The sequence below is a fragment of the Dromaius novaehollandiae genome, chromosome 25 (genome assembly GCF_036370855.1).
Source record: "Dromaius novaehollandiae isolate bDroNov1 chromosome 25, bDroNov1.hap1, whole genome shotgun sequence".
Taxonomy (NCBI): Eukaryota; Metazoa; Chordata; class Aves; order Casuariiformes; family Dromaiidae; genus Dromaius; species Dromaius novaehollandiae.
The window spans coordinates 5,153,385-5,178,804 of NC_088122.1; the positions used below are offsets into that span (position 1 = coordinate 5,153,385).

At 61.0% G+C, this 25,420-nt stretch overlaps 2 protein-coding genes across 3 annotated transcripts; both read right to left on the reverse strand.

Moving 5' to 3' along the window:
• Positions 1 to 378: 378 nt before the first annotated feature.
• ABHD17A (abhydrolase domain containing 17A, depalmitoylase) lies at positions 379 to 9,969 on the reverse strand. The gene is made up of 5 exons (XM_064497220.1): positions 9,787 to 9,969; positions 7,007 to 7,520; positions 3,608 to 3,802; positions 2,423 to 2,602; positions 379 to 1,438 (listed from the first exon to the last, which is right to left on the reverse strand). Exons 2-5 carry the CDS (start codon positions 7,318 to 7,320, stop codon positions 1,213 to 1,215), a joined length of 915 nt encoding a protein of 304 aa, XP_064353290.1. The 5' UTR covers positions 7,321 to 7,520; positions 9,787 to 9,969; the 3' UTR covers positions 379 to 1,212.
• Positions 9,970 to 11,333: 1,364 nt separating this feature from the next.
• Positions 11,334 to 22,445, reverse strand: LOC112989833 (AN1-type zinc finger protein 5-like). 2 transcript variants are annotated; one of them, XM_064497258.1, is made up of 6 exons: positions 22,315 to 22,445; positions 19,340 to 19,513; positions 17,806 to 17,896; positions 16,969 to 17,087; positions 15,153 to 15,263; positions 11,334 to 13,273 (listed from the first exon to the last, which is right to left on the reverse strand). In XM_064497258.1, the coding sequence occupies exons 2-6, from the start codon at positions 19,488 to 19,490 to the stop codon at positions 13,125 to 13,127; spliced, it is 621 nt and encodes a 206-aa protein (XP_064353328.1). In that variant the 5' UTR covers positions 19,491 to 19,513; positions 22,315 to 22,445; the 3' UTR covers positions 11,334 to 13,124. The 2 variants fall into 2 exon arrangements, with proteins under 2 accessions (XP_064353328.1, XP_064353327.1); XM_064497257.1 differs by lacking the exon at positions 22,315 to 22,445 and adding an exon at positions 21,835 to 22,293.
• Positions 22,446 to 25,420: the final 2,975 nt, after the last annotated feature.

A 25,420-nucleotide genomic window follows, 5' to 3' on the forward strand; every position in this document is an offset into this window, starting at 1 on the left:
GGCTCCCGGCCCCGAACAAGAGGCAGCTTTGAGCGCCGCGAACGGGGGGCCGCGGCGAAGCCCCTGCGCGTGGCCTAAGGAGATTATCGCTCCTCACATGACTCCGTTGGGGCCCCAGGGCCTCGCACGGCCATGGCGAACCAGCGGGGAGGAGGGGACGCACAACGCCGAGGGCTTTATCCTCACGGCGTGCAAAACACCCTGGGCACCCAGGGACGGGCACCGTGGGACATCCCCACCCGCCCGCCCGGCACACGCAGCAGCCCCCGGGGTCCGGCCAAAGGCTTCTCAGCCGAGGAAGGGGCTGGAGGCTGCAAGGGGCGGGGGTCAGGCCCCCAGGCCAGGCGCGCCGGTGGAAGGGCGCACAGGGGCACAACGTTAAATCTCAGCTCTTTATTCGCTGCCTGGTTTCCTCATCCCCTTTCCCAAACGAACCACGAGAGCCAGCGGGACGAGGGAGCTGCGAAGAGGGTGGCCTCAACATGGGGAGGCTGCCGGGAAGGTGGAGCAGGGCCAGGCCGCAGGGAGGAGAGGCAGGGAGGCAGGTGCTGGCACCTCCTCCGCCTGCCCCCAAACTCCCCCTCGGGACACGGCTCTGCCCCCAGCCCCGGGGCAAACACCAGGCACCCCACCACCACCAGCCCCAACACCAGAAAAGCTTCATCCCGAGCAGGGACTGCCACCTCCTCTGTCCCACGGTGGGGGCAAACGCCATGCAGCCATGCCTGGGAGAGGGACAGGACCCCCAGCCGGCCGCTGCCCCCCAGCCCAGTCCCTCTCCAGTCGCCTTATTGCTATAGTCAGACCAGCCAGGATGAATTCAGGGGCTCATTTTTTGGAGAGGGGACGAGGACGTGTCCAAAGCCCAGGACTGACCATCAAGAGAGAGGGCTCATGTCTTTCTCTTCCCTGCTGCAGGGGAAAGGAGGGAGCTGCTGTCTTGCCAGCCTGGCCAGTGGTCCGAGCAGCGTCCGGGTCCAGCGGAGAGGAGGGCCGACGCGGACCAGGAGAGCTGCGCTCGCATCAAAGAGAAAACGCACCATGCACTGAAGGGCATCCTCATCTCTTCCGAGGCCGTCGGCCTGGGCTGGAGCTGAGGCCGTACAAACTCATTCCGCCTCCAGCAGCAGGGAGTGTGTGTGTGTGAGGGGGGAGAGGACAGAAACGCACAGGAACCCCCTTCCCTCCCCCACCCCGTCCCCTCCCCGGGGCTCAGTTGCGTTGGCTGGCCAGCTCCTGGGAGATGAATTTCCGAAGGCGCTCGAGGTACTGGCTGTAGAGTTCAATGTCATTGTGCCCGGCCCCATCCACCCACAGCGGCTCCACGGCCTTGGGGCAGCGTTCGAAGAGCGCCAGGCCATGGGAGAAGTCGATGACTTCGTCCTCCGTGCCATGGATGATGAGGACGGGAGAGGTGATTTTGGAGATCTTCTCGATGCTGCCAAGGAGGTGGGTGGGGAGAGATGAGACAGGGGGTAAATACGGAGAGCAAGGCACCCCTATTCCTCCTCCCCCACCCCAAAACATCCCCCTCCGGAAAAGGGAGCAGGAAACGCCCTTTGATCACAGCGCAGGGACAGGAGGAGCTTCTGCCAAGGCTGAGCTCCAGGACATTCCCCTGCCGCGTGACAGATGAGGACCAGACAGCAGCGACGACAGCCCCGCGGGACCTCCGCAGGGGCCGACGGAAACCGCTCTGGGACAGCGCGAGGCCGGGCCCTCCCCGCATCGGGATCAAGCACGCTTGGCTTTGAGGAGCGAAAGCAAGTCTGTTCTCAGGCCGGCCCCAAAGGCCCCGGGATACAGAGGCCAAGCGAGGCCAGCTGGATGCGGAGCGTGGGCTGGTGACTCCCAGCCACGGCTTCCGGCTCAGGGACCGGTCCTCAGGCCCCGCCGGCCTGGCTGCAGGGCAAAGGTGAAGCAGGAGCTCATCCCACCGCACTCGTCCCACTCCACATCCCCCTTCCGTGCCACCACGGGGAGGCACTGCCTGTGCCACCCTCGAGGGGACAAAAGCCTGAGAAACTGCCCTTGGGAGAGAAAGTGGGCCCGGGGCCACCTGGACTTGTGGTACCCAACAAGGGGCCACTTGGACAACCCCGAGGTCAACACGCAAAGATGTTGGGACAGGATGGCCAGCAGGCAATGCCACCGGGGGATGTGACATGATGTGACCCCTGGGACAGGGCATGGTGATCCTGGGGAAGGTTGTTGATCCTCCAGAGGGGACCAAGTGCAAAGCAGGAGGATCCCGATGGGCACATTCAGGCCTGCCACGGGAAACAGCTCCACAGGGTCCCATTTTTCACCACAACCCTCTGGTGCGGCCCCCTGCCAGGACTGGGGTCTCAGATCGAGCTGGTCTGGGCACTGCCCCTCCAGCGTTGTCCTCGTCCCCATCCCCTTTCCCCAGGCCACTCACTTGGGGAAGGCATCGAAGCAGTAGGTCTTCTTGGTCTCAGGGAAGGCGACTCTCATGCCAGAGGTGAGTGGGGAGTGGAGCACAATCGCCGCGCACTCGTAGCGGGAGGCCAAATCCACCGTGGGCACCGTGCCGATGCTTTGTCCATACAAAATGATGTTCTCCGGGCTGATCCCGTACCTGGGAGAAGAAATGAGAGGGCAGGTCAGTGCCCAAGCACCGGGTAGCAGCGTCACCCTGCTTTGGCCACTGTGCGCCGCAGAGAACGAGCCGCACGGGCGGGTGGTCAGGTCAGACGGGTCCGAACTCCGGCACCGAGCTGTACAGGGATGGGGCTGTGGCATCACTCAAAGCTGGGTCCAACCTAGTTGCCCTGGATCCTGCCTGCCTGCTAATGCTGGAGCAATTAGGGCTAATTGAGCCCTGCCCGCTGCACATGGCTCCCTCGAACACCGCGCGGACCTCAGGGAAACCACGTCGTGGGAGGTGGAGGGGGCCCGTTCCCACCAGGGCTAGCAGGAACGGGGAAAGTGGGCCAGCTCCCACTTCCAGGCTTGAAGTCCCCAGCCCAGACACAGCCCCATCCCTGATCGGAGCAGACCCCCTTTACGCCAGGCGTGCAGAAAGCCTCACCGGTGCTGTGGGCTGCCTGGGGGCTCACGTCCTCCCAGGGCTCAAGCTGTGACTCGGAGCAGGGCTGTACCCCCCAGCAGCTCTCCCCCACCCAGCGTCCCCGCACCTCCCGGTCCCCTCCGAGTCCTCCAGGGCTTTCCGGCCACCCCTTCCTGTTACGAGCGGCCCGGGCCCCTCTCGGGGAGATTTCCTGTTTTCCAGAGCGCCTGCCTCCAGGGTTTTCCTGGCGACGGGCGTACGCGGCCTCCCTTCCCCCACGGCTCTCCGCTCCTAAGGCACCCGCGGGGGCACGCAGCTCCCAGAGGGGCCTGGGCAGAGCCGCGACGACCGAGAGCAACGGCACGCAACACCACGCACCTCCACACGCGCCAGGGACACCTCGGGGACAGACAGCCACCACGCACCACCCACGTGCTCCGAGGACAGAGCGCGTACGTGCTGGAGACGCACCGCACAAACACGCCGCGTGCTGCACCCACATCTCCCACGGCCGGAGATCCAACTGCCGGCCCCCGCTCCGTCCCGCCCTCCCCAGCCCGGCGCCCGGCTCACCGCGTGCGCAGCGCCTGCCAAGCGGCGTCGATGTCGGAGTAGAGGTTCTTCTCCGAGGGCTTGCCCGTGCTCACGCCGTAGCCTGAGTAGTCGTAGGAGAAGATGTTGCAGTTGATGCGCGTGCCCAGCCCTATGTAGAAACTGCTCATCTGCCCCAGGTCCACGGCGTTGCCGTGGGAGAAGAGCACTGTGAACCTGCGGGGAGAGACGCGCACGGGACGGGGGTTAATCAAGGACTCTGCCAAGGCATCATGTTGCTGCCCAGCCCTGGGGAGCAAGCTGGGGCGAGCAGCGCGCGGCGCAAGGACCCAACACGCCCGGGCAGTGCTAGACCAGGCCAGCCGGGGCAGGAGGAGTCCCTGGACAGGACAGCGGCAGCCTAGGACGTCCTCTTCGGAGGCTGAAAGCCAAAGGGCCAACACACCTCTAGCCACCAAAGAAGATCCTTGCAACAACCTGGTCCCGCCCCAGAGATGCCCAGACCATCCTCACTGCATCAATTCCCCCCAAATGTCAACCACTGGCCAGAAAATGCTCCTGCTCCCCTCTGCTCAACTCCCCTAACAGACCACGGCTTCTTCCTCTCCTGGGGACCAACCCTCCCCTCTCTACGGGGGAGGACGGCTAAGAGGAAACCCTGCACGAGGGGAGATAAGCAGGGTCCTCCCTGGCCACACCGCGGTTATCAAAGTCAGGAGCTCACTACCGGCAGAAACAGAGGCAGCTGAAAGGCAGGATTATTCCACTGAAGTTTTTGAGTCTATTTTTGGTAGAAAGCTCAGGATTCGGGGCCATTTGCCCGATGGGGATTTTCAGTAAAAATTCTGACAGTGAATTTTTCGCTCTCCTGTGTCTGGCAAGACGCCAGACGTTGGGAGAGAAGTGAATTGTGGGAACGACAAGGCAAGAAATTTCCACCATAAGGGGGGGAAAAAAACAATGTTAATCATAAAAATTAACATGAATAACACTCTGATGAAAGCTTAGCTCCCTTTTGCCAGAGGAAGGGAAGGACCCACTCCCTGCTGAGCTCCTGTGAGATGTCTGCGGAGAGGTCGGATGCCCCAGCCCGGACGCCCTGCTGTCACCAGTGGCCGTGGCTCAGCCAGGTAGCTACGTGCCTCCGTTTCTTACGGCAATACTGTCACGATTGCCGGGACCCGGCCAGAGGTAGCCCAAGAGGGCACCGTGGAGGGACAAGGTACCTGGATGGTGCTGCCAGGCTCGGGGGTGAGACAACACAGGGAGGGAAGTGGGGTGAGAGCAGGGTGTCCCAAAAGCCGTATCGAAGGCTTCTCTCCCGCCTTTTGATAAATCAAAAGCAACAAACTCCAGTTTTGCTCTGCATCTTCCAACCATGCCAACAGCCAGAGTGCTTGCGGGAATCCAAGCCCTTCATCCAGGGGCTGAAAGTTAAAAATACTTTAAACTGAGCTTAATTGCGTTGACAGAGGGCTTGGAGACCCCCAGAAACGAGGCATTTTGCTCATTCAAGCCCGTGTGTGCAGGCCTCCACCCCGATCCTAGAGCACTGGTGGGGGCTTTGCTCTGGGTCACCAGCACCCACCAAACCTCACCCATGAAAACAGATCCAGCTGAGCTGGGAGGGGGAAAGGGAAAGGGGCAGGGAAGCAGGCCAGGGACAAGGACATGTTGAGGAAACCCCACAAGATGTAGGTTGAGGTGGCACCTGGATGGATCCCAGACACCCAGGTGCTGGGGGAGCCACTGGCCGTTAAAGAGCCCTGCTGGACAGACAAACTGCCACGAAGGAGGCACTTCCCGGAGCAGGACGGTGGTGGCAGGGAGGACAGATTGCAGCCAACAGGCAAGTGAGATTAGATGCCCCAGGGCTTGGGAGAGCTCCATCTCCCCCAGCCCAGGCCCTTCTTTCCAGCCCTGCAGCTTGCGCGTAAGCCACCATTTCCGTGGGCAGACTGGGACCGGGGCCAGCGCCGAGCCTCGGGGCTGCGGGTGGGCGGATGTGCACACCGAGCAGTCCCGTCGCCGCTTTCCTCTCTCCGGGGACCCACGACACGTGGGCAGGGGGGCAGACGCTCCTCTCAGGTGGCCTGTGGCTGCAACGCAGCTCTCCAGACCCCTGCGAGGTAACGGTCCCACCTTGCCCGCCTGTCCCCGCTCTGCCCCGTGGCCTCAGAGCCCGTGGCGAGCAGAGGGGAGATGCCCAAACGAGTGCCGCTTCTGGGCTGCAACACAACGGCTGCATCGTCCCACGTGGAGATCTCTGCCTCCACCCGTGCTCCAGGAGACGGGAGGACACCCGTGCCTGGGGTCAGCCAAGGTGCCAAGAGCTTTGGAAGACTAAAGCCGGCTCCAACGTGACCTCTCACCACACCTCAGCCTCCCAAAGGCGGCTGCGACTCTGCTGACGCCACGAGGACACCCAACTAATCACCGGCCCAGCCCGGGCTCGCTTTGCTCCCAGACGCCTGCCCCGGGCCCCCGGCGGAAAGGAACAGATGTATTTAGGCCGTGGTGCCAAGGGCGGCCGCGTGGAGCCTCCCAGCTGTGCCACCGGCTCAGGGAGCAGCTGCCGAGTTCCCTCACGTCCCCACGCCAGCCCCTCGCGCCCGGCGCCCGGGGCGCAGACAGCCGCGAGAGGGTCTCCGTCCCACACCCCGGCTACCCCGCTCCAGCTGTCCCAGCAGATCCTGGGAAGCTGCCACAAATTCCTGGAGGCTCCGGGCAAAGCATCCCACTCTCCTTCCTAGAGGGAGACATGTTCCCCTAGGAAAGGGCCAGCCCGGGACCCTCAGGCACGAGGCCCAGCGTCACGGGACACCAAACTCGGCACAGGTCTCGGAGGCCACCGCGATGGCGCAGAACGAACGGCCACGGCGCAGTGCCGGCCGGGCGGGAGCTCCAGGGCCAGGCAGACGCAGGGGCTGCTGCTGGGCCGCCATAAATAGCTGCTTGGCAGGTGCGGAGGGTCCGTGACGTCGGGTAAATACCCGTGACTCCCTCCGCAATAGCTGCAAATCAGGTTCTTCCCGTTTTATGGTCACAGGGACCATCGTGCCCGGAGGAGGGGAGGGATGGCAGAGGGAACCCAAGGCCCTAGCCTTCGGCTTCACCTCACCCTCCTCCCTCCGCCTGTTTAATCCCATTCCCGACTCCAGCCACAAGCCAAACGGGGTCTGACAGCCGGGCCCCGCGCTCCCCCGCGCCGCAGGACGCCTCTAAATCCCCACACGAGGCCGGCTCCTCCAGCGAGGCACCGGATTTAGTGCAGGGTCAGGCCAGGGCAGGGGGGTGGCCATCAGCTGAAGCGGAGGAGGGGGCAGGATGGCACCGCGCCCGGGGGTTCGGCGCAGCATCCCCGGCGGCTGGCAGCAAACCCACGGCGGTGCCAGGCCGGCACGTCCGCCCGTGACTCACCTGGCGCCCGGCACGCAGCGGACGTACATGCAGCCGACGCGGTTCCCTCGGCCGCTCTTGGTGATGAACACCTCGATGTTGTCCAGCTCCCGCTGGGTGTACTGGAAATCGGCCCGGTCCGTCAAGTGCAGCTTCCAGCGTCCCACGGCGCCTCCTCGCAGGGAGCCGGTGCTGGTGCTGCCCACGGCCTCGGGCTCGGGCACCATGGCGTACGTGGGCTCCGGGGGCAGGAAGGCCAGCTTGGCCGCGATGCGGCTGGGACAGGGAGGGCAGCAGAAGAGGCAGCAGAGCTGGCTGACCGACAGCCCGTTCATGACGGCAGCTTCAGCACCAAACCGAGCCGCGCTCGGAGCAAGCGAGGATCCGAATCGGGCAGTCGGCGAGCGGCAACGGCCCGGGAGAGCCCCCGTCCTCCGCCCGCCCTCGTCACGGCTGCCAGCGGAGCGGGGCAGCCGGCGGTCTCCCGCGGGCTGCGGCGGCTGCCGTCCGTCTGCGCGCTAACGGCGGCGGTGGCCTGCAACCGAGAGGTCAGACAGACGGTGAGGGAGCTTCGCGGGCTCCCTCCCAAGCTCGCCAGGTGCTCGCGGCACAGTCGCGGCGAGCGTGACGAGCGCGGCATCAGAGCGTGCCGCAGGCGTGACGCACAGCGGGGACGAGCGCGCCCTGCCCGAACAGAGCCGCGTGCCCTCTCCGCCGAATTGCGCGGCTCGTGGCTCCTTCCCCGGGCAAACGCGCACGCCGCGACACGCGCAGCGCATCCCCCGCCGAGGCTGGGGGGCAGCATCTTCCCCCCCCCAACGCGCACCCACCGCTCGAACCCACGCGGAGCCCACGCACGCCCGCCCACGCGCTCCCCCATCCGAAAACCAACCCCCGGCGCCGTGCAACGCTCTCCAGGCACACACACGCGCGCGCACAACCCCCCCGCCGCAACCCCCGCGGAGGCTCGCAGCGTCCTCGCACGGGCCCCCGCCGGGGAAGCGAGGACGGCGGGCGCGGGACTCCTCGCGGGCGCCCGCCTGCCCGGTCGGGGCTACGGAGGACGCGGCACCCCCACGGCCCCCGCGGGCTCGCGGCACGCGCTGGCGGCTGGAACGCAGACCCCCGCCCCCAAAAAAGCAAGGCGAGGGGGGGAGGAAAAAGCAACTATTTTCGGCAAGTTTGGGCACAGCCTCGCTGCTGAGGAATGTCAAGCCAGCCCACACCCCGAGGAATTCACTCCATCTGCTTCCGAAGGGCTGGAAAAGAGGAGGAAAGGGTGGAGGGAGAGAGGCCTGCACGGCCGGCCTGAAGGGGAAGGCACGCATGGAAATATTTCTCTCCAGGAGAAACGGATTCGCCCCCCGCTCCCGGACAGACGCACGTGCCCCGGCCCGGCTGCAGCCCCCCCTTTTTTGGGGCTGAATTTGGGTTTCCTCGAGGCCAGTGACAACCCGGTGCGGCCCAGAGTCCCCGGGTCGTGTCGTGGGCACGTCGATGGTGGGATGCTCCCGGCTCACCCGGCTCCTCGTGGCAGTGGCGCGGGGGGAGGCACCGGACGGGGGCTGTGGGGCCGGTCAGGCACCTGCCCGCGGAGCCCTGCACTGGCCGGGAGCCACCCCGGGGTGCCGAGCCATCAGCCTCCAGCCCCACACGTGGGGGTCTGGCCCCACACCGCCCACCCAGCCTCATCCACACGCAGACCCATGGGTGCACCAGGTTGCGTCCAGCCCCCCGCACACTCACCCCATTGCAGGGGTCCATATGCGCACGCAGACCCCAGCCCCACGCACCCCACCGAGGGGGGTGGCCAGGGCCCCTCGCATCCTGACCCCGGCCCCACGCGCCCCACCGAGGTGGGTGGCCAGGGCCCCTCGCACCCTGACCCCGGCCCCACGCGCCCCGCCGAGGGGGGTGGCCAGGGACCCTCGCACCCTGACCCCGGCCCCACGCGCCCCACCGAGGGGGGTGGTCAGGGCCCCTCGCACCCTGACCCTGGTCCCAAACGCAGAGCATGGGTCTGGGTCCAGGTCTACCCCCCACACAGACCCCCCCCCCCGGCCCCAAATACGGGGGCATCCAGAGCCCCTTGCACGCTGACCCCAGCCCCACATGCCCCACTGACAGGGGTGGCCAGGGCCCCTGGCACCCTGACGCCGGCCCCACATGCAGAGCGTGGGTCTGGGTCCAGGCCCCCACGCACAAACACACACACACTGACTCCAGCCCCACACAGACCACCCCCCCCAAGCCCCACACACCCCACCGATGGGGGCACCCAGCCCCCCCCCACACACACTGACCCCAGCCCCACACACCCCACCGAGGCGGGCACCCAGCCCCACACATGCACACTGACCCCAGCCCCACATATCCCACCGATGGGGGTGGCCAGCCCCACACAGGACCCCCCCCCAGCCCCCCACACCCTACCAATGGGGGCACCCAGCCCCACACACGCACACTGACCCCAGCCCCACACAGACCCCCCCCCAGCCCCCCACACCCTACCAATGGGGGCACCCAGCCCCACACACGCACACTGACCCCAGCCCCACACAGACCCCCCCCCAAGCCCACACACCCCACCGAGGGGGCGCCCAGCCCCACACAGGGACCCAAACCTACAAGCAGAGCGTGACCCCAGGCCCCCCACCACCACACACACAGACTGAGTCCCCCCCCAGCCCCCCAACAGGGGCGCCCAGCCCCACACACGCTCTGACCCCAGCCCCACACACGCTCCGACCCCCCCGGCCCCACACACCGCCCAGCACCGGTGCGCCCGGGCCCCCCATTACCCGGACATGCTGCGGCGCGGGCTGGCGGCTGGGCTCGGCGCCGGCCGGGCCGGGCTCGGCCCCCGCTCGGGGCTCGCTGCGGGGCGGGCGGCCGCTGCGGGCCGCCGAGCCGGGGGCGGCCCTGCATGGCGGCGGCGGCGCTGCTCCTGCTGCTGCGCGTCCCGCCCCGCCCCGGCCCCGCCCACGCCGCCGCCGCGCGCGGGAAGTGACGCCCCCGCCCCGCCCCGCCCCGCGCCGCCCGCCCGCGCGCCCAGCGCCCGCCGCTGCGCTGCCGCCTCCCCCGCGTGCTGCCTGCGCCCGGGGCTGCACTGCACCCGCTCCCTGCCCTCATGGACCCTGCGTGCTCCCGGGGCTGCATTGCACCCGCTCCCTGCCCTCATGGACCCTGCGTGCTCCCGGGGCTGCATTGCACCCGCTCCCTGCCCTCATGGACCCTGCGTGCTCCCGGGGCTGCATTGCACCCGCTCCCTGCCCTCATGGACCCTGCGTGCTCCCGGGGCTGCATTGCACCCGCTCCCTGCCCTCATGGACCCTGCGTGCTCCCGGGGCTGCATTGCACCCGCTCCCTGCCCTCATGGACCCTGCATGCTCTAGGGGCTGCATTGCACCCGCTCTCTGCCCTCATGGACCCTGCATGCTCTAGGGGCTGCATTGCAGCTGCTCGCAGGCCCTGCGTGCTCCTGGGGCTGCATTGTACCCACTCCCTGCCTCCACAGACCCCGTGTGCTCCCAGGGCTGCATTGCACCTGCTCACTGCCCTCGTGGACCCTGCATGGTCCCGGGCTGCATTGCACCCACTCCCTGCCCTCATGGACCCTGCATGCTCCTGGGGCTGCATTGCACCCACTCCCTGCCCTCACAGCCCCTGCGTGCTCCCAGGGCTGCATTGCACCCGCTCCCTGCCTCCACAGACCCCGTGTGCTCCCGGGGCTGCATTGCACCCGCTCCCTGCCCTTGCGGGCCCTGCGTGCTCCCGGGGCTGCATTGCACCCGCTCGCTACCCTTGTGGACCCTGCATGCTCCCGGGGCTGCATTGCACCCGCTCTCTGCCCTCCTGGACCCTGCATGCTCCGGGGGCTGCACTGCACCCACTCACAGGACCCGCGTGCTCCCAGGGCTGCACTGCATCCCCTGGGTGCCCTGCATGCACCCCTCGCCCCTCCCTCACAGGCTGTGCATGCTGCTGGGGGGCTGCAATGCCCCCCCCCCCAGCCACTTGCGGGCTGTGCACGCTGCCGGGCTGCGGGGCTGCTCCCTGCAGGGCTGGCGCCTTCCCAAGGCTGCACGGTTGCTTCCCCGCAGCGGCCGCCCTCCTTGGAGAAGGCTGCGTGCCGGGGGGACGCCGTGGGGCGCAGGGGGACGAGTCCAGCTCCGGACCAGCTCCCTGTTAGCAGGGGGGAAACTGAGGCACGGAGCACGCCTTGGCCGAAGCAGGGCACAGCCAGGACGCCTGGGCTCATTTAGGGCAGAAATCCCCCCTTCTCCACACCCCGAAGACCGGCACCGGTCCAGGAATCCTCCGTGCCCGTAAAGAACCATCCACAGCATCCAAGCAAACTAGAATATATTAATATTTACAGATCTGGTTTCGTACTAAGAAAAATAGAACGGGAGGCGGCGGAGGAGCGGCTGGCGGCACAAGTCGCCCCCCCGTCCCTCCCCGCCAGCCCGCGAACTTCGCGCACCGCTTTCCTGATGCCGATGCTTCGGCCCCGCGCGTTAACAGCTCTCTGCGGCCGCGACACGAGCTGATAGCGAAGGAAACGCTTAAAACACGTGGGATGGTTAAAAGTGGGGCAGAGGCTGCTGTTTTCTCCTGGGACCCATCCGGAGCTCTGTGCTGGTGAGCGCGAGCCATCGCGGCCTCGCTGCCGGGCGTCCCGGGGAGAAGAGCCCGGAGGGAAGCCCAGGAAAAGCCGGGGGGGCGCAGGGGGAGACCCGAGCCCTGCCAGAAGGTTTCTCCCCGAGACCCTTTTCCCCCAGGCTGCGGTTAGGGCTGAGCCGAGGGTTAGGCGAGACGCGAAGCCTGGAGCTCCTGCTGCTGCGGGGCTGCAAAAAGAAGGGGGAGGCTGCAAAAAGCTTTTTCCCTTGCTATTTATCCAACCGGGCTGCTGCTGCTGAGGGTCTTCTCCAAGGCTCAGCCCGCAGCCAAAGCTAGGCTTAGGAACAAGACCAAAGAGCCCCAGACCCTCTGTGTGCCTTTTTGTGGACCCCAGAGCCCCCCGCTTGGCTTTCGGTGCACCCCAGGAGCCTCTGCGCTTCCGGAGTAAACACGCTCGTAGGAAAGAGGGACTCCCGCTGAATATCAGCGAGGTCTGCGGCGGGGGAAACGGGTCTCCGGGACTCGCGCGCGGGCAGGGAAGGTTAGAGGTTTGCTGGTCTAAGCCTCGTGCGCAACCCTGATCAGAAAGAATCACGTAAGGCAGAAGGTGGGGAGTGAAGGGGAGAGGAGAGGCCGCCCGAGCGCCGGCTCCGGCCCCGTTCCACCCGGCCTCGCTTGGGAAGGGGCCAGCGGTTACGTGGGGGGCGAGGGGGGAGCGTTCAAAGCCCCAGGAGGCTGGTGCGAGGGTGGCCCTCGGGCCAGCCACGTCCGCGGAAGGAGCAGGCCCCGCGGCGAGAGGCGGGAGGCACGCGGTGGTGCTTTCTTAAAGGTCCCGACTTGCGGCTGAGCGGGTCTGTGCCACCGCGAGCCACAGAGGAACGTTGCTGTCAGTGCTCCGCTGCTTGACGATCCAACTGCTCCAACAGCTTCTCAAAGGGAAGCGGGGGGTATTTGGGGCGTTAAAACTACCGAATCCCCTTTCCTGCATCCGAGATGGGACGCCTCAGGCGGAGCAGAGGGTAGACTCGCCGCCGGGACTCCTCGGCTCCCGTTTCTGCATCTGCCCCAGACAACGGGGCAGAGGGAACAAGCATGGGGACAGCTCGGGACGCTGGCTAGGCCCGGGAGGTTTGCAGAAGGCAGAGCCGCCGGCCGCACGGACAGGCTGCCCGGCGGAGCCCTGCCGCCCGCGCTGCGCAAACCGCCCTGTTGGAAGACAAGTCCAAAGGTCTCCGCTCTGGCGGTGGGTGGAGCAGTGACCATCCCTTCTCCTTTTGGAAGTTGGTCAAAAATGGATCGACTGAGCAGCAGCTGTAGGACAGAGAGGAAGGGAGAGAAGGAGCCCCAAATCTCTGCCGAAGAGCTGTGAGGATTCTCCATCTCTGGGTGTAGATTCACGTCTGCTGCTGGAGGCACCATCAGGCCATTGACGGGGTTGGGAGGAAGAGGAGGAAGGCTGGGAGGAAGGGGAGGAGCACCAGGCCACGTGGCTGTGGTTCGAGCTGCTCAGCCTCCTTCACAACTTTTGGATCTTCTCAGCTACGATGATGGGGTTCTCCTTGCGGATTTTCTCAGCTGCTTCTGCCTTGTAGTCGTAGGGGCAGGCGTGCATGTCCGAGTACCGGTGCACGGCACAGAACAGGTTCCCGCAGCGGCAGTCAAAGCCTGAAGGGAAGAACGGCAAAGAGACAAAGCCACGTTAGTCTCTGTCCAGCAGGATGGGAAGGCGGCAGAGCCCAGACTGTTCCCTGCTAGGCCATGAAACCCCACCAATGCAGAAAGAGAAGATCAGACTAGCGAGAGGGGCCCGTTGGCTGGGATGGGTGGAAGTGAGTCTTTGAGTGGGGGGCAAGATTTTGGGTAGCTCTTAGGTTTCCTCGGGCTTAGCTGCTCTCAGGGAAACTGTCACAAGTGCACGTGTTCTCTGCAGCAGGCCCAGCTGTCACGGCAGTGGGAAAAGCGCTCGAGAGCAGCTGTTCTTCACATTCCCTAGAGATAAGGACATGATCACCAGAGATGACAGAGCAAGAGATTTCTAATCCAGACCAGGCTCCCAGGCGCTGGCAGCAGCAAGTGGGTAGCCTGAGCTGGAGCTAAGCCCTCCAAGCCAGCCTGACTCCCGAGGCATCACGACAGCAGCAATTAGAAAGCTGACCGACCAGCAGCAAAACCTTCACCTCATTAGCACCGCTTTCAAGCTTCTAGGGGCTCAGAAATGCCTAAGTTATCACTTCACTTGGAAACGATGCTGTTGAGAAGTGCTACCATTATCATAAGACACGGGGAAACTGAGACACGGAGAAGGAAAGGGATTTGCTGCAGGATGGCAGACTGGCTCCCCATCTTACCCCCAGTGGAGCATGCTCTGTCCTACAACATCTACAGGCTGTAACGGCTGCACACGCATTGCTGTGAGGTGCCAATTTACCCATCTGGGAAAAGCAGTTTTATCCTAAATGTTCTGAAGTCATGGGAGTTGTTTGCAAGTTGATTCTTAAAGAGGAGATTCTTCACTTGAAGCTCTTAAGCACCCATCAAAGAAAACAGCACCCTTCCTACAGAGCCGAAGGCTGGGCGCAGAGCACACTGCCTTCCTGCCATTCCAGGCTTATCAACCTGCATCTATCTATAACAGCGCCCTAAAATCTCCAGGCAAGCTCGGTCTGCACAGTGCCGTGCTGGACAAACCTTGTGGGCCGGACTCTGCCAAAGCAGCTTCCATCGATGAAACAGAAACACATGTGCAATTGCTGGCTGCTGAATGCGCTAAGTAGGCTAAAGAGGAGAGCGCTCTGCTAGAACAGTGTGACCCGCGCAGCTCGAGGGTTAAGTTTTTCCAGGGAAAAACTAAACGCCAGAGTCAATATAGGGGGATGATGTTTTTATTAACAAAACACAGCCAAGTTAACTGCTTCATGAATTTCCTTTTCAGGGCCACTTTTCCCATTGACACCAGTCACCTGACACAACGTCTCAGCACCTCTCACTTTTCAGCTCTACAGGCTCAACACTGAGGGTCTGATCCTGCTCTCAAAGTTAATGGCAGAAGTCCAGCAACTTTAACAAATGGAATGAGTCTTGGAGTGGGATTTTCAGTTTTGGTCTAACTTAGTTCACGCCACTATTACGAAAGTTTTATCACTGACTTCAACAGGAGCAAAATTAGATCAATACCGTGTTCATTGTTGCCTTTGCTTCTACAAACACCTTTTGCCAAGCAGCAGAAGTAACCCAAGAGGCACTGCCCCATCCACGGGTGCAATTTTGAATACAAGGGCTGGCAGGCAAACTCATGATAAGCATCAAATTCCCCATATTACTGCCTAGGGCAGGACTGTTCAAAGATCGGAGTCTCACCTTCCGCCTCCCCTGAAGCAGCATTTCTTGCAGAAGCAAGGTACTCTTTGCAGGGCTACCTCCAAACACTCACCCATGCCAACCCCATGAACCCAGGTAGTATCACAACACCAGGTGATCTGTTTGCAGGACTAAGAAACCAAGCTACTTCGATTGCAGGCAATTTTCACCACAGTTGGGATCTTACCAGTTAACCCTATCTTCTTCCGGCAAGTGAAGCAGCGGTTCTTCTTCTGTTTCATCTTTTCTGAAGCCATCTTGTCCTCGGCTGTGTTCTGGGATATTTCAAGGAGGGTACCTGAAACAGAGACAAGAGCTCTGTTATTCTTCTTGATAAGTTAAGCAACATATTAGCTTTATTCCAACAGCTGCTTGAGGCCCTACTGATTCTGAGTCCAAGCCAGACAGACACCTGCGTGTGCACATAGCAGCACACCGCCCTAGCCCCCAAAGTTAACAACCTGAACACATCACACCAAGGTATGAGATTTGTCTTGCTCCACAGATAGAGATCTACACCTCACACAGCCTCAAAGTCTCTCTCTGTTTCAATTCCCTAAGTGCAAGGCTCAGAGAAACCAAGGAGTTAGTAAGGTTTAGCTACAGCATATGTAAGGTAACGTGATGCTAAGGAGAATTACCTGGCGCTTGTCATAGGTTAAGCATGCATCTGGATCGTCAGTACAGCTTGGCTGCTGTACAGCAACTCAATTGCACATCTGAGCCTGGAGTTAATCTTTGTAAAGTTAACCCCTTATAAGAAGTACTAGTAATTATTTTTGTTGACTCTTATGTAAGTGTTCCTCATATGTAGGTCTCCGAATGCTTTACACAGATACTCATCACTGTCTCTAATCTACCAGAAGGAAAACTGAGCTCCGAAAGCCAGATTGTTAAAGGTCACTGGTGCTTAGCAGGATTTCCAACAGCCCCTAAGCAGGTTAGAGAAGTCAACAGGAGAGAGGGGCCCCAATTGCCAGAAGATACACACCTGCAACGCACACCGCTCTGAAAAGCAGGCTAAGGAGACGAGCAGTCAGATGCAGAAACAGCTTTGTGGATGTGACCCTGAACAACTTTCTAGAAAACCCACAGGCAATCCGAAGAGAGCGGCAGGCTCTTCCAAGTCTCTCTTTCACCAGACAGTCACTCCCACCTGCCTGTTGCAAGTTGTCTCCTGGGCTTGCCAGCAAGCGATTACCAAACCCAAACCTCACAGTCAAGTCAGTGACTGAAGCCTGCTTTTTAGCAACTAACAACCCTGGTTTTTTAGGTTTGTACACAAGCAAACTGAGTTACAGCTAGGGGAGGGTGTCTCCAGTGCAGAGTGTCACTTGGTTACAACTCCACTGCAACACCAAGTCTCACCCTGCAACTGATCAGCTGGAGGACGTGTCCTGCTGGGCAACGACACCCGTACTCCTCTGTCCCTTCACGGAATCCACTTTGCAAACTAAATGACGATGTTAACGCTTCCCCCCAAGGGCAGATATGCCCCAGATCCCCCGGGGCGACAGGCGGGCCAGCAGCCGCCACGCAAGCCGCTCGGCACTGTCACAAACGGAGCTTGGGAGTTCCAGCTCCTCTCCCGAGGCTATGCTGGATCCAGCTCCGCTCATCCCTCGAGAGAGACGGCACAGGACCGCAGCACGCAGCCAACAACAGCCAGGCAGCAGGCTGTGGGATGCTCTGGGCTCTCTGCCATTAACGAAGATAGGCGTCATGGAAGATTATCCTCCTGCCAGATAGTCGAGGGCTGGCAGCTACTCAGTTCTCAGCCCACAAAGCAATCTCCATTGGCCTGCCTTCAGGCACAGCATTTTCTCTCCTCCCTATTTCAGAAACAGGCAGACTGTTTTCTCCTTAGCTCTCGTTGGATGCACCTTTATTGCTGGTAGGTAACAACCCTTCCCGGAGTTACTGGCCAGTATTCTACTTACTGCTCACACCAGACTTGTTACGTGTCATTTAGACTCATACAAAGACCAAACCAATCGGTCTACCTGACGAGGAAGATGCTGATGAGGCTTCTTCTGTCTTAACGAATCTCTCTGTCTCATTGCTGCTTTCTTCTCTGGATATGCTCATGGCCGTCATCTGGTGGGTCACAGGCGTCTGAGCACTGGGAGCATTTGCAACAAACAAACAAACCATAGAGCAAACACAAGTATTTTCTTTTGGTGATCAGTTATGTGGGAGAGATCTCCAGCCCAGAAGGTTAATTTCATTACACTCGGAGGGAGCTCAGCAGTACAGCAGGCCAATTCCCCCTGAGACTTGGGGTCAAAGTTCTCCACAGACATAAATGGAATAAACTTGCGATGATCTCAGCTTCCTTTTCTACCCAGTTACATCTCAAAGCCAAAGCAATAGTACAAAGCCCATGCAAGCAAGCCCAGGGCCAGGGCAACAGCTATGATTAGGACTGTAATGCAGTGGTGGAGCAAAATGAGAGCATCTTCCTTCCTAACAAACATGACTCAGGTCTCCAATTCTGCTCTTGTAGCTTCCAGACTGGATCATCACCAGGTGCTGTACGTTAGGACCAGGTTGAAGCTGAACAGTTTAACACAGCTAACGAAACCGCACACCAACAAGGTGCACTGGCTATAGGAGAACCAGGACGCTACTTATTTTACTACAAGTTTTAATTTACTGCTGACCCTCTGGTACCTAACTCCACACAGCAGTCATCATAAGCAAGGACATCTCAAGCCCCCAGTTAAACCAGTGTCACTGTGAATGCCGACCCATCCTGTTTTACAGAACTCCATGGCCATACAAAGGACGAGGGCATTTTGTCCCAAGGCATTAAATCCACCCACAGACTATGCCCCTACCTGGCTTCCACATCCTCAGGCGTGGACTCTCCCTCTGCGCACGGCCCTGCAATTGAGTCCGAAGCCACAGGGCTGTTGTTGGGACCATTGGCTGCCAGGAAACAAGATCACAATCTTGGTGAACTCTTCGAAACGTTAGCAAGTTCCTCAGCTGCTTGACAGCCATGGCGAAAGCAGAACCGAGCACTTTGAGCAGCCTTTAACCTCCTGCTCCCTGCCAGAAGCAGGGCACACCCAGGCTGGGATCAATCACAGCTCCCCTATTCTTACACTGTCCCCTTTGAACTTGTGCGGTAGGCCACTACAGGGACAAGACATGAGACTGGATGGACCTTCATGTGCCCCGGTGCAGCTATTCTTACGTTAGATCAGGAATGACTCCTTGTAGCAGGATGAGAACATCCTTCTGAAACCAGCTGCTCATCTTTCTGAGAACTGAAGGCCTCATCTATGGAGGTCTGTCCAGTTCCCTAGGTTTTGATGGATTAGTGTTTACTCACCAGAGCTACTGGAAGCTCATGCCAAGCACCTTCCATTACCGTGTTTTTTAAAACACTTGCCAAAAATCTTACTTCAGTCCCCCTGACACTTCTGTCATTCTTGACTCCCCTTCTCAGCATTATAAAGCAAACTCCACATCAGCATAAACGTTCTCCACTCGGTATAAATAAAGGTGCTCCAGGTACCAACTTACCTTGAATCCAGTGCTACTCTGCAACTCCTCCAAGGTATAAGGACCAGATCCACAGCTGCTGAAAAGCACTGGCTTCAATAGAAACATGTTGTTTTGTGGCAGCTGGGGATCTAAGTCAGGATCTTTAGACAAATTCTTTCTGATTAATCCTCTGTCAGGAAGAGCTGTGTTCCTAACATACATTTTGAGTGGGTAATTCAAGCAAAGCCATGGAAGATCTCTAGAAGGCATTTCTCAGTGTCCGTACACTGGGCATCTGCACAGACTCTCAGCAAGAGAAAATTCTGCTGATGATGGAAAGAGCATCCTTTCTGCATACATAGCTGATTCTCAGCTCAGTGATGTGCTGGCTATGTTTAGCTGCAAAACCCAAACCTTTTATTTCATTGCTTTTGCTCGTCAACCCTGTTAAGATGAGAAAATTACCCAAACATAAAGGCCAAATTCTTCTCAAGCAAAATTTCACTAGTTTGGAAGGGTTTGTCACAGTCTCCAGCAACCACCACACAGCTCAAGGAGCAGGTAATAGCTAAAGATCTGGGCCGCTGTTAGAGCAAGTGAAGTTTCACAGTTTACTGGAAGGTGCTGCCTGGGACAGTGCTTCACAAACAGCTGGGATTGGGAAGAATATCCCTCACAGGGAACAGGAGAGCCCCAAGGCTCAGGTATTTGATTTAGAGGCTTGGGGTCTACACGAAAAGGCAAAGACCTGAGTCTTCCAGAAGGGAGTAAATCTGCTGGTGGACAGTACCAGGCTGCCCATGCTCTATCCTAGCTTCTTAACATAGTTTGCATCCAGGCATCCATTTAAGATAGATTTCTCGGACAAAAATCCTCTACCTGGGGGGCTTATCCGGTCACTGCTCTGTTGTCTCTGTAGAAATTCCTTATAGCAAACGGAGCACATCCCGTTGGTCCGGGGGCTGCCATAAAATCCACAGCCCGTGGTACACAACAGAGGAACCTGGGTTTGATTTGTCTCCTGGGCCATCCTTCCTCCTCCAAGGAGCCAAGCTACAAACGGGAATAAAAAACAAACCAGCTGTTACAGTCAGAGAAATAGTTCATTGTACACTGCAGCTGATCAGGAAGAAGCACAAAAGATCCCAAGGGAATCCCATTCCTGCACACACACAACAATGTGATCCGACTCCCTCGAGCAAAAGATCCACAGGGCTCTTAGGCAGCGACAGGACCCGGGTCCTATTGCCCTTAATCCAGAACTCAGCTGCCAGTAAGTTGGCCAGGGACGATCTAAAAGGTCAACAGTAATCGCCTCTTGGGTACTCCCTCCTTGCACAACAAGGCTTACTAAATTCGCTGTAAAAGGCAGGCACGTAAGACCTGAGTGATCACCTCCCCAACGTTTACAAGAAGTGCCATCGTATGAGTGACTAATGACTCCTGCAAGCACTAAAACAAAGAATGCAGGTCAAACATCCAGCGTCCAGGTTAATTAGTTACAGCTTACACTTCACAGCATTTGTTTCCATTTCAAGCTTTTTTGGTTCTCAGGAAAATTCTGCAAGTGAAGCAGAAAGAATTTATTGACTCCCAAATTGTAGGTGTTCAAGTATTTCCTGACATTCACTGGCGGACAAGGGGAACTAGACGTTAATATATTTAGGCTGGAAATAAGAATAAGGTTTCTCCTTAGCAGTAAGGTGTGATTCTGGAACAGCTTCCCAAGGGGAACGGTGGGAACGGTGAACCTACTTTTAGAGTGAATCGCAGTAATTTCTCTCTGGATAATACGAAGTTGCCTGCAAAACCAGGAGGTTGTCCCTTCCAGCCATACGTGCTGCAATATTTACACAGCCAAACTGCACTGGACCCTTTTAAATGAAAACCATAAGCAATAGCTCCCAGCAACATAAAAAAACACCAATTCAGATGGAGCAAAGAGATAAAAAGCATATACTATAACTCACAGCAGGAAGTATACATGATTCTGAGGGTAAAATCCTGCTTCAAAGGTAGCACTGACCACAGCTCTATGCTGGGTAAAAAGGAGAGCAGTACCCAGCCCCGAGCGACGGACGCTACGGAAAAAGCCTTTCAGCTGTGCAACCGAAGCTTTGCAACACGGATTTCCACCCTGCTTCACTGAGGTTTCCTCAGGAAGAGGAGCCGAGCCAACCCCCCCGTCCTGGTCCCCTTCGTGTCAACCACTTGGGCTGCAGCCCGTCTAGCTCTGGCCGAGGATGCGGGAAGCGGGTGTCTGCAGGACAGCGGAGCAGGTGGCTCCAGCTCAGAAGTGGTCCTAGCCCACACGTGACCTTGCTCCAGGGAGTCCCCGGTAGCGTTCCTCCTTCTCCGAGCATGGCAGATGTGCAAAACATCCACAATTTGAGAGCTAACTCTACTGCTTTCTGTCACCCTCCCACAAAACTTGCTCCGCAAAGGGAGTAAGATGACAGGAACATGCAATAACTGCCCTTCCCGCAGGAGAACTCAGGGGAGGAAGTAAATCGGCTCTGGTTTATCCCTCCTTGTGCTCAGCTGGGTGATAACCAGCACTCACGGTACCTGCTCGCACCACCAACACCCGGCACATGGGGTTTCCTTGCAGAGCCCAGACCAGCGCTCCTCTTCCCAGCACCACAGTCCTCCCGTGCAAGCAAACAACCCCTGCTTCAGCCCGACCGGCCACGAGAGCACACTTGGCTCTCTGCAAGTGCTGACACGACGGCTGTGGTTAACACCGAGCCCGCGGGGAAGGCTGAACCCCTGTGACTACAACAGGACGGTAACCGCTGCCGTTCGCAGCGACCTGCTCAAGAGTTGTTTCTAATTCGGAGCATCCCGAGAGACAGAAAGAGATGATTGCTGCTACTTTTGAAGATCTCCAGCTTGCGCTTATCAAGCTCCCTTAGTCTGTGGGAAGCCTGTGCGGTTGGTCGCGGGAGCCGGGCCGTGCACAGACCTGCTGCAAAAGCAGCTGAAGTGGAGAACCTCAAGGGACATTTAACATGTTCCCCGTTTCGATGCTCCGTCCCCAAGGCAGCAGCTCCATGGAGAGAGCAGCGGCCCGGAGGAGCCACCCAAGGGCGGCTGTCACCCGGGGGGGACACTGGGTATCGCGACGTCTCGGGCACGAAGGGCGGCTGTCAGCAAAGGGGGGGACACTGGGTAACGCGACGTCTCGGACACGAAGGGTGGCTGTCACCAAAGGGGGGGACACTGGGTAACGCGACGTCTTGGGCACGAAGGGTGGCTGTCACCGAAGAGGGACACTGGGTAACGCGACGTCTCGGGCACGAAGGGTGGCTGTCACCGAAGAGGGACACTGGGTAACGCGACGTCTCGGGCACGCGAAGCCACGGCGCACTCACCGGCGGGGCCCAGTGCTTGCGTCCGCCGCTCCGAGCCGCTCCCCGGCCTCCCCGGCTGCGGGAGCCCAGGCCCCGGGCAAGTCACCTCGCGGCTGAGCAGCTCCGGCTGCTTCCTGCCCAGCGCCGCCGCCGCGGCCTCCTGCCCGAGCGGGGCCCGAACCCGGCCCGAAGGGAAGAGCAGCGAGGCCAAAGGCGCCCGCCCGGCCCTGGCGGCGAGGATGCTCCGGGGCCCCGCGGGGAGCCGCTCCCCGGCGGCGGCGCTGGCTCCGAGGCCCGGGGCGGTTGGGCGGGCGGGGGATGGCGCCGGGGGAGGCCTGGCGCCGCCGGAGCCGCGGGACGGCGGGGGGGGGGGGGGGGGGGGGTCCGCCCGGTGCCTCAGTTTCCCCCGCCGCCCAGGCGCCCCCCGCTGCCCGCCCGCGGGTAAAGCGAGGCCGCGGCTTCGCGGCCTACGCGGGGCGGCGCCGGGGCCGCCGCACTCACCGGCGGGGGCGGCCGGGCCGGGCCGGGCGGCGCCGGGCAGCTCAGGCGGGCGGCGGGCAGGGCGCGCGGCCGCCGAACATGGCGCTGGCTGGCGGCGGCAGCGCGGCCCGCCGAGCGCCCTCCCCCGGGAGGCGGCCGGCCCGGCCGGGGGGGCCCGCGCCCAGGGAGGCGGCCGGCTGCGGGGGAGGGACTGGGCCCCCCCCGGCTGCGGGGCCGCGACACGGCCGGGCTCCGGCTACAGGCGAGGGGGCTGGGACCCCCCGGCTATAGGGACTGGGGTGTAGATATACTCTGGCTATAGGGGCTGGGAACCCCCCCTCCCTCCCCCCAGCTATAGGGGCTGGGGCAGAGATATACCCTGGCTATGGGGGAGGGACTGGCACCCCCCGGCTACAGGGGCTGGGAACCCCCCCCCCAGCTATAGGGGCTGGGGCAGAGATATACCCAGGCTATAAGGGAGGGGACTGGGACCCCTTGGCTATAGGGGCTGGGGCACAGCTGCACTGCAGTTATAGGGGAGGGGGCTGGAGACCCCCCCACCCCTGCAATAGGGGCCTGAGACATGGTTGTATCATGGCTATAGGGGAGGGGACTGGGACCCCCCTCCCCCAGGTTATAGGGGCTGGGGCATGGCTGGGCTCCAGCTATAGGGGAGTGGGCTGGGACACAGTTGGACCCTGGCTACAGGGGAGTGGACTGGGACCTCCCCTTAAGTATAGGGGCTGAGGCACACCCAGACCTCAGCTATAGGGGAGGGCGCGACCTCCAACGGCTATAGGGGTGGCAATGCACCTTGTCCCCAGCTATAAGGGAGGAACTGGAAACCTGCACCCTCTCCCAGCTGCAGGGGAGGGCGTCGGGAACGTGCTCTCCTGCGGCTATGGGGGCTGAGACCTCCCCAGTGCCCAAACAGCTATAGGGGAGGGGGCCAGGGCCGCAGAGCCTCGCTGCCACTGCTGTCCGGGTGACCGGGGACACGCGGGGGCAGCGCTGGGCGAGACGGCGCGGGTCTAGCAGCAGGACGCCCCGTGGACACGTATTTCCATTGCACGTGGAAGCACGGGGAGCAGAAGCTCCCTCCGGACGAGGCCAACGTGCCCGGACCGAGAGCAGCTCCGGAGCCGAGCAGCGGGGCTGAGGCCCCCGCGCCCTCCCCGGCAGCAGGCTGCCAGCGGCCACGTCTCACGTCCCCACTGAGTTTGCCAGGCTTCGGCTTCCAGCCGCCAGGTCTCGTTCCGCCTTTGTTGGCGAGATGAAAGAGCCGCGGCACGGGAGAGCTGCTCCCGCTGCAGTTACTTGGGGCCTGCAGCCGAGCTGCTCCTTACGCTTCCCTTTGATGAGCCAAATAGATCCGAGCTCCTGCTGGAAGGCAGGTTTTCCAGACTGCAAATCATTCCTGTGGCTCTTCTCTGAACCCTCGCCAATATTTTTGTCTTCAAAACTTTCCTCAGATGTTGTCAGGGGATGACACAATTCGTTACGAGATTGATCTATCCGTGGGCCTGTGCGTACCTGCATCCCAGCTCCAAGCCTCCTCCGTGGGGTTACTTTTGTACCGGCGACTTCAAGGGTCGCTTTTGCGGGTGCCCGGGGCAGATCTGGCTGTATCTGGAGGCAGCTGCAAGCAAAAACCCCTCTGCTACGGGGCAGCATTGCTGGGGAGCAGGAGAGGAAAAGATTGCCGGGGCAGAGCTCATGTGAGCCGCGCGGTCGGCACTGAAGGGTTTTGGGCAAGTAGCTGGGAGCAAAACCTGTGAGAAGCCACCATTAAGCTCTACCATTGCTGTCCAGCAGTGTCTCCTGGCTGTGCAGGTCCCTGTCGGCGCGCAGAGCACAGCATGTGCGATGTCCCCACCAGCGCCCTGCTGTGTCCTAGTAAGCCACCCCAGAGCCTCAGAGGTGGAGGTGAGCCTGCGATGGCAACAAAAGCACCTCTGCCAACAGCATGGGTGGCCACCTTCCTCGCACCCTGTGCCACCAGGCTGGCTGGCAAGGGTGGGAAAGCACCCGATGGAGCAGCCCGAGCCCACCGAACTGCTCCGCACCCATCCTTCTGCAGCTCCTGGGCCACCACAAGAAGGTGGCTCCGGCAGAGGTCACAGCCACGGTCTGGTGGCCACCAGGTGGCACCAGGCCCCCACAGAAAGGTGGGCACCTCTGCGGCCGTGCGCCCACCCGGCCTCCCTCGCTTGCTGCCAGCCCTGCAGAGCAGAGCGGGTCCCTCTCGGGCACGGGATCCCCATGAGCCCCTGCTCTGCTCTACCTCGCTTGGCTAATGAGGATCACCTGGCTTGTGAGGACCCCTTAGGCCAGGACTAAGCAGACCCTGGGGCCTGTAGCTCACCAGCGTTTGCTGTGCAGACCCAGATGAGGGGTCCTGGGGAGTCTCTGTGCATCCTCCACCGCTGCATTTCTGCCCTGAGTCCCTTTGGCTTTATAAACCCCAGCAGGGCAGGAGGGGAGTCAGTCCAGCTTTCAAGGGTGCAGGAGCTGAGAGCAGCCTCAGCTGGGCAGCTGGAGCACATGGGCTGCTCTGCAGACACGGCTGGTCCAGGGGTGGTTGCAAGGAGACCAGCAGCTCCGTGACTTAGCAGGCTGCAAGATCCCGATGTCTCCATCCCGCCTGTCACTGGGTGAATGGGCCACCCTCCTCAGCCTTGCAAGCAGCAAGCAGCCCCCGTGTCCCTGATGAACCAGCCCCCGCAAGAGCCCAGAGTGTCTGGACATCACCATCCTCCCAGAAAAGAAGCACTTGCCATCTCCACTCCACCTCCTTCTCTCCACCATCCTCATCACCACTCAGCTGCCACCACGGCCCTGCCAGTGCGGCCGCCATCGTGGCAGCAAGCGGGAGCTCCAGGCTGGGGAGGCTGAGCGCTAAATGTGGGTCATTCCTGGAGCTGGGAGCAGGGGGGTAGCACGGAGGGAGAGGGGGACACCTCGCCGGGAGGAGAGGGCACCAAGCAGGGGCTGTGGTTGGGCATGGAGAGCAGGTCACGCCGAGCAGCAGAGCTATTAATACATATTTTCCCCTGATGCTTTGACACAATTTTTGGAGCCAAAGCCGGAGGGAGCTCCTGGCCAGCCCAGCCTCTGTTTGTTTCTT

Bases quoted from the DNA above. Each gene is read 5' to 3' on its own strand.
- ABHD17A (XM_064497220.1), bottom strand. From the start codon at position 7,320: ATGAACGGGCTGTCGGTCAGCCAGCTCTGCTGCCTCTTCTGCTGCCCT. The intron at 3,803-7,006 runs GTGAGTCACGGG...CTCTCCCCGCAG, and splicing joins CGCTGCGTGCCGGGCGCCAG to GTTCACAGTGCTCTTCTCCC. The intron at 2,603-3,607 runs GTGAGCCGGGCG...TTCTTCTCCCAG, and splicing joins TGGCAGGCGCTGCGCACGCG to GTACGGGATCAGCCCGGAGA.
- LOC112989833 (XM_064497258.1), bottom strand. From the start codon at position 19,490: ATGGCCCAGGAGACAAATCAAACCCAGGTTCCTCTGTTGTGTACCACG. The intron at 17,088-17,805 runs GTAGGGGCATAG...AAATGCTCCCAG, and splicing joins CCTGAGGATGTGGAAGCCAG to TGCTCAGACGCCTGTGACCC. The intron at 15,264-16,968 runs GTAGACCGATTG...TCTCTGTTTCAG, and splicing joins ATCAGCATCTTCCTCGTCAG to GTACCCTCCTTGAAATATCC.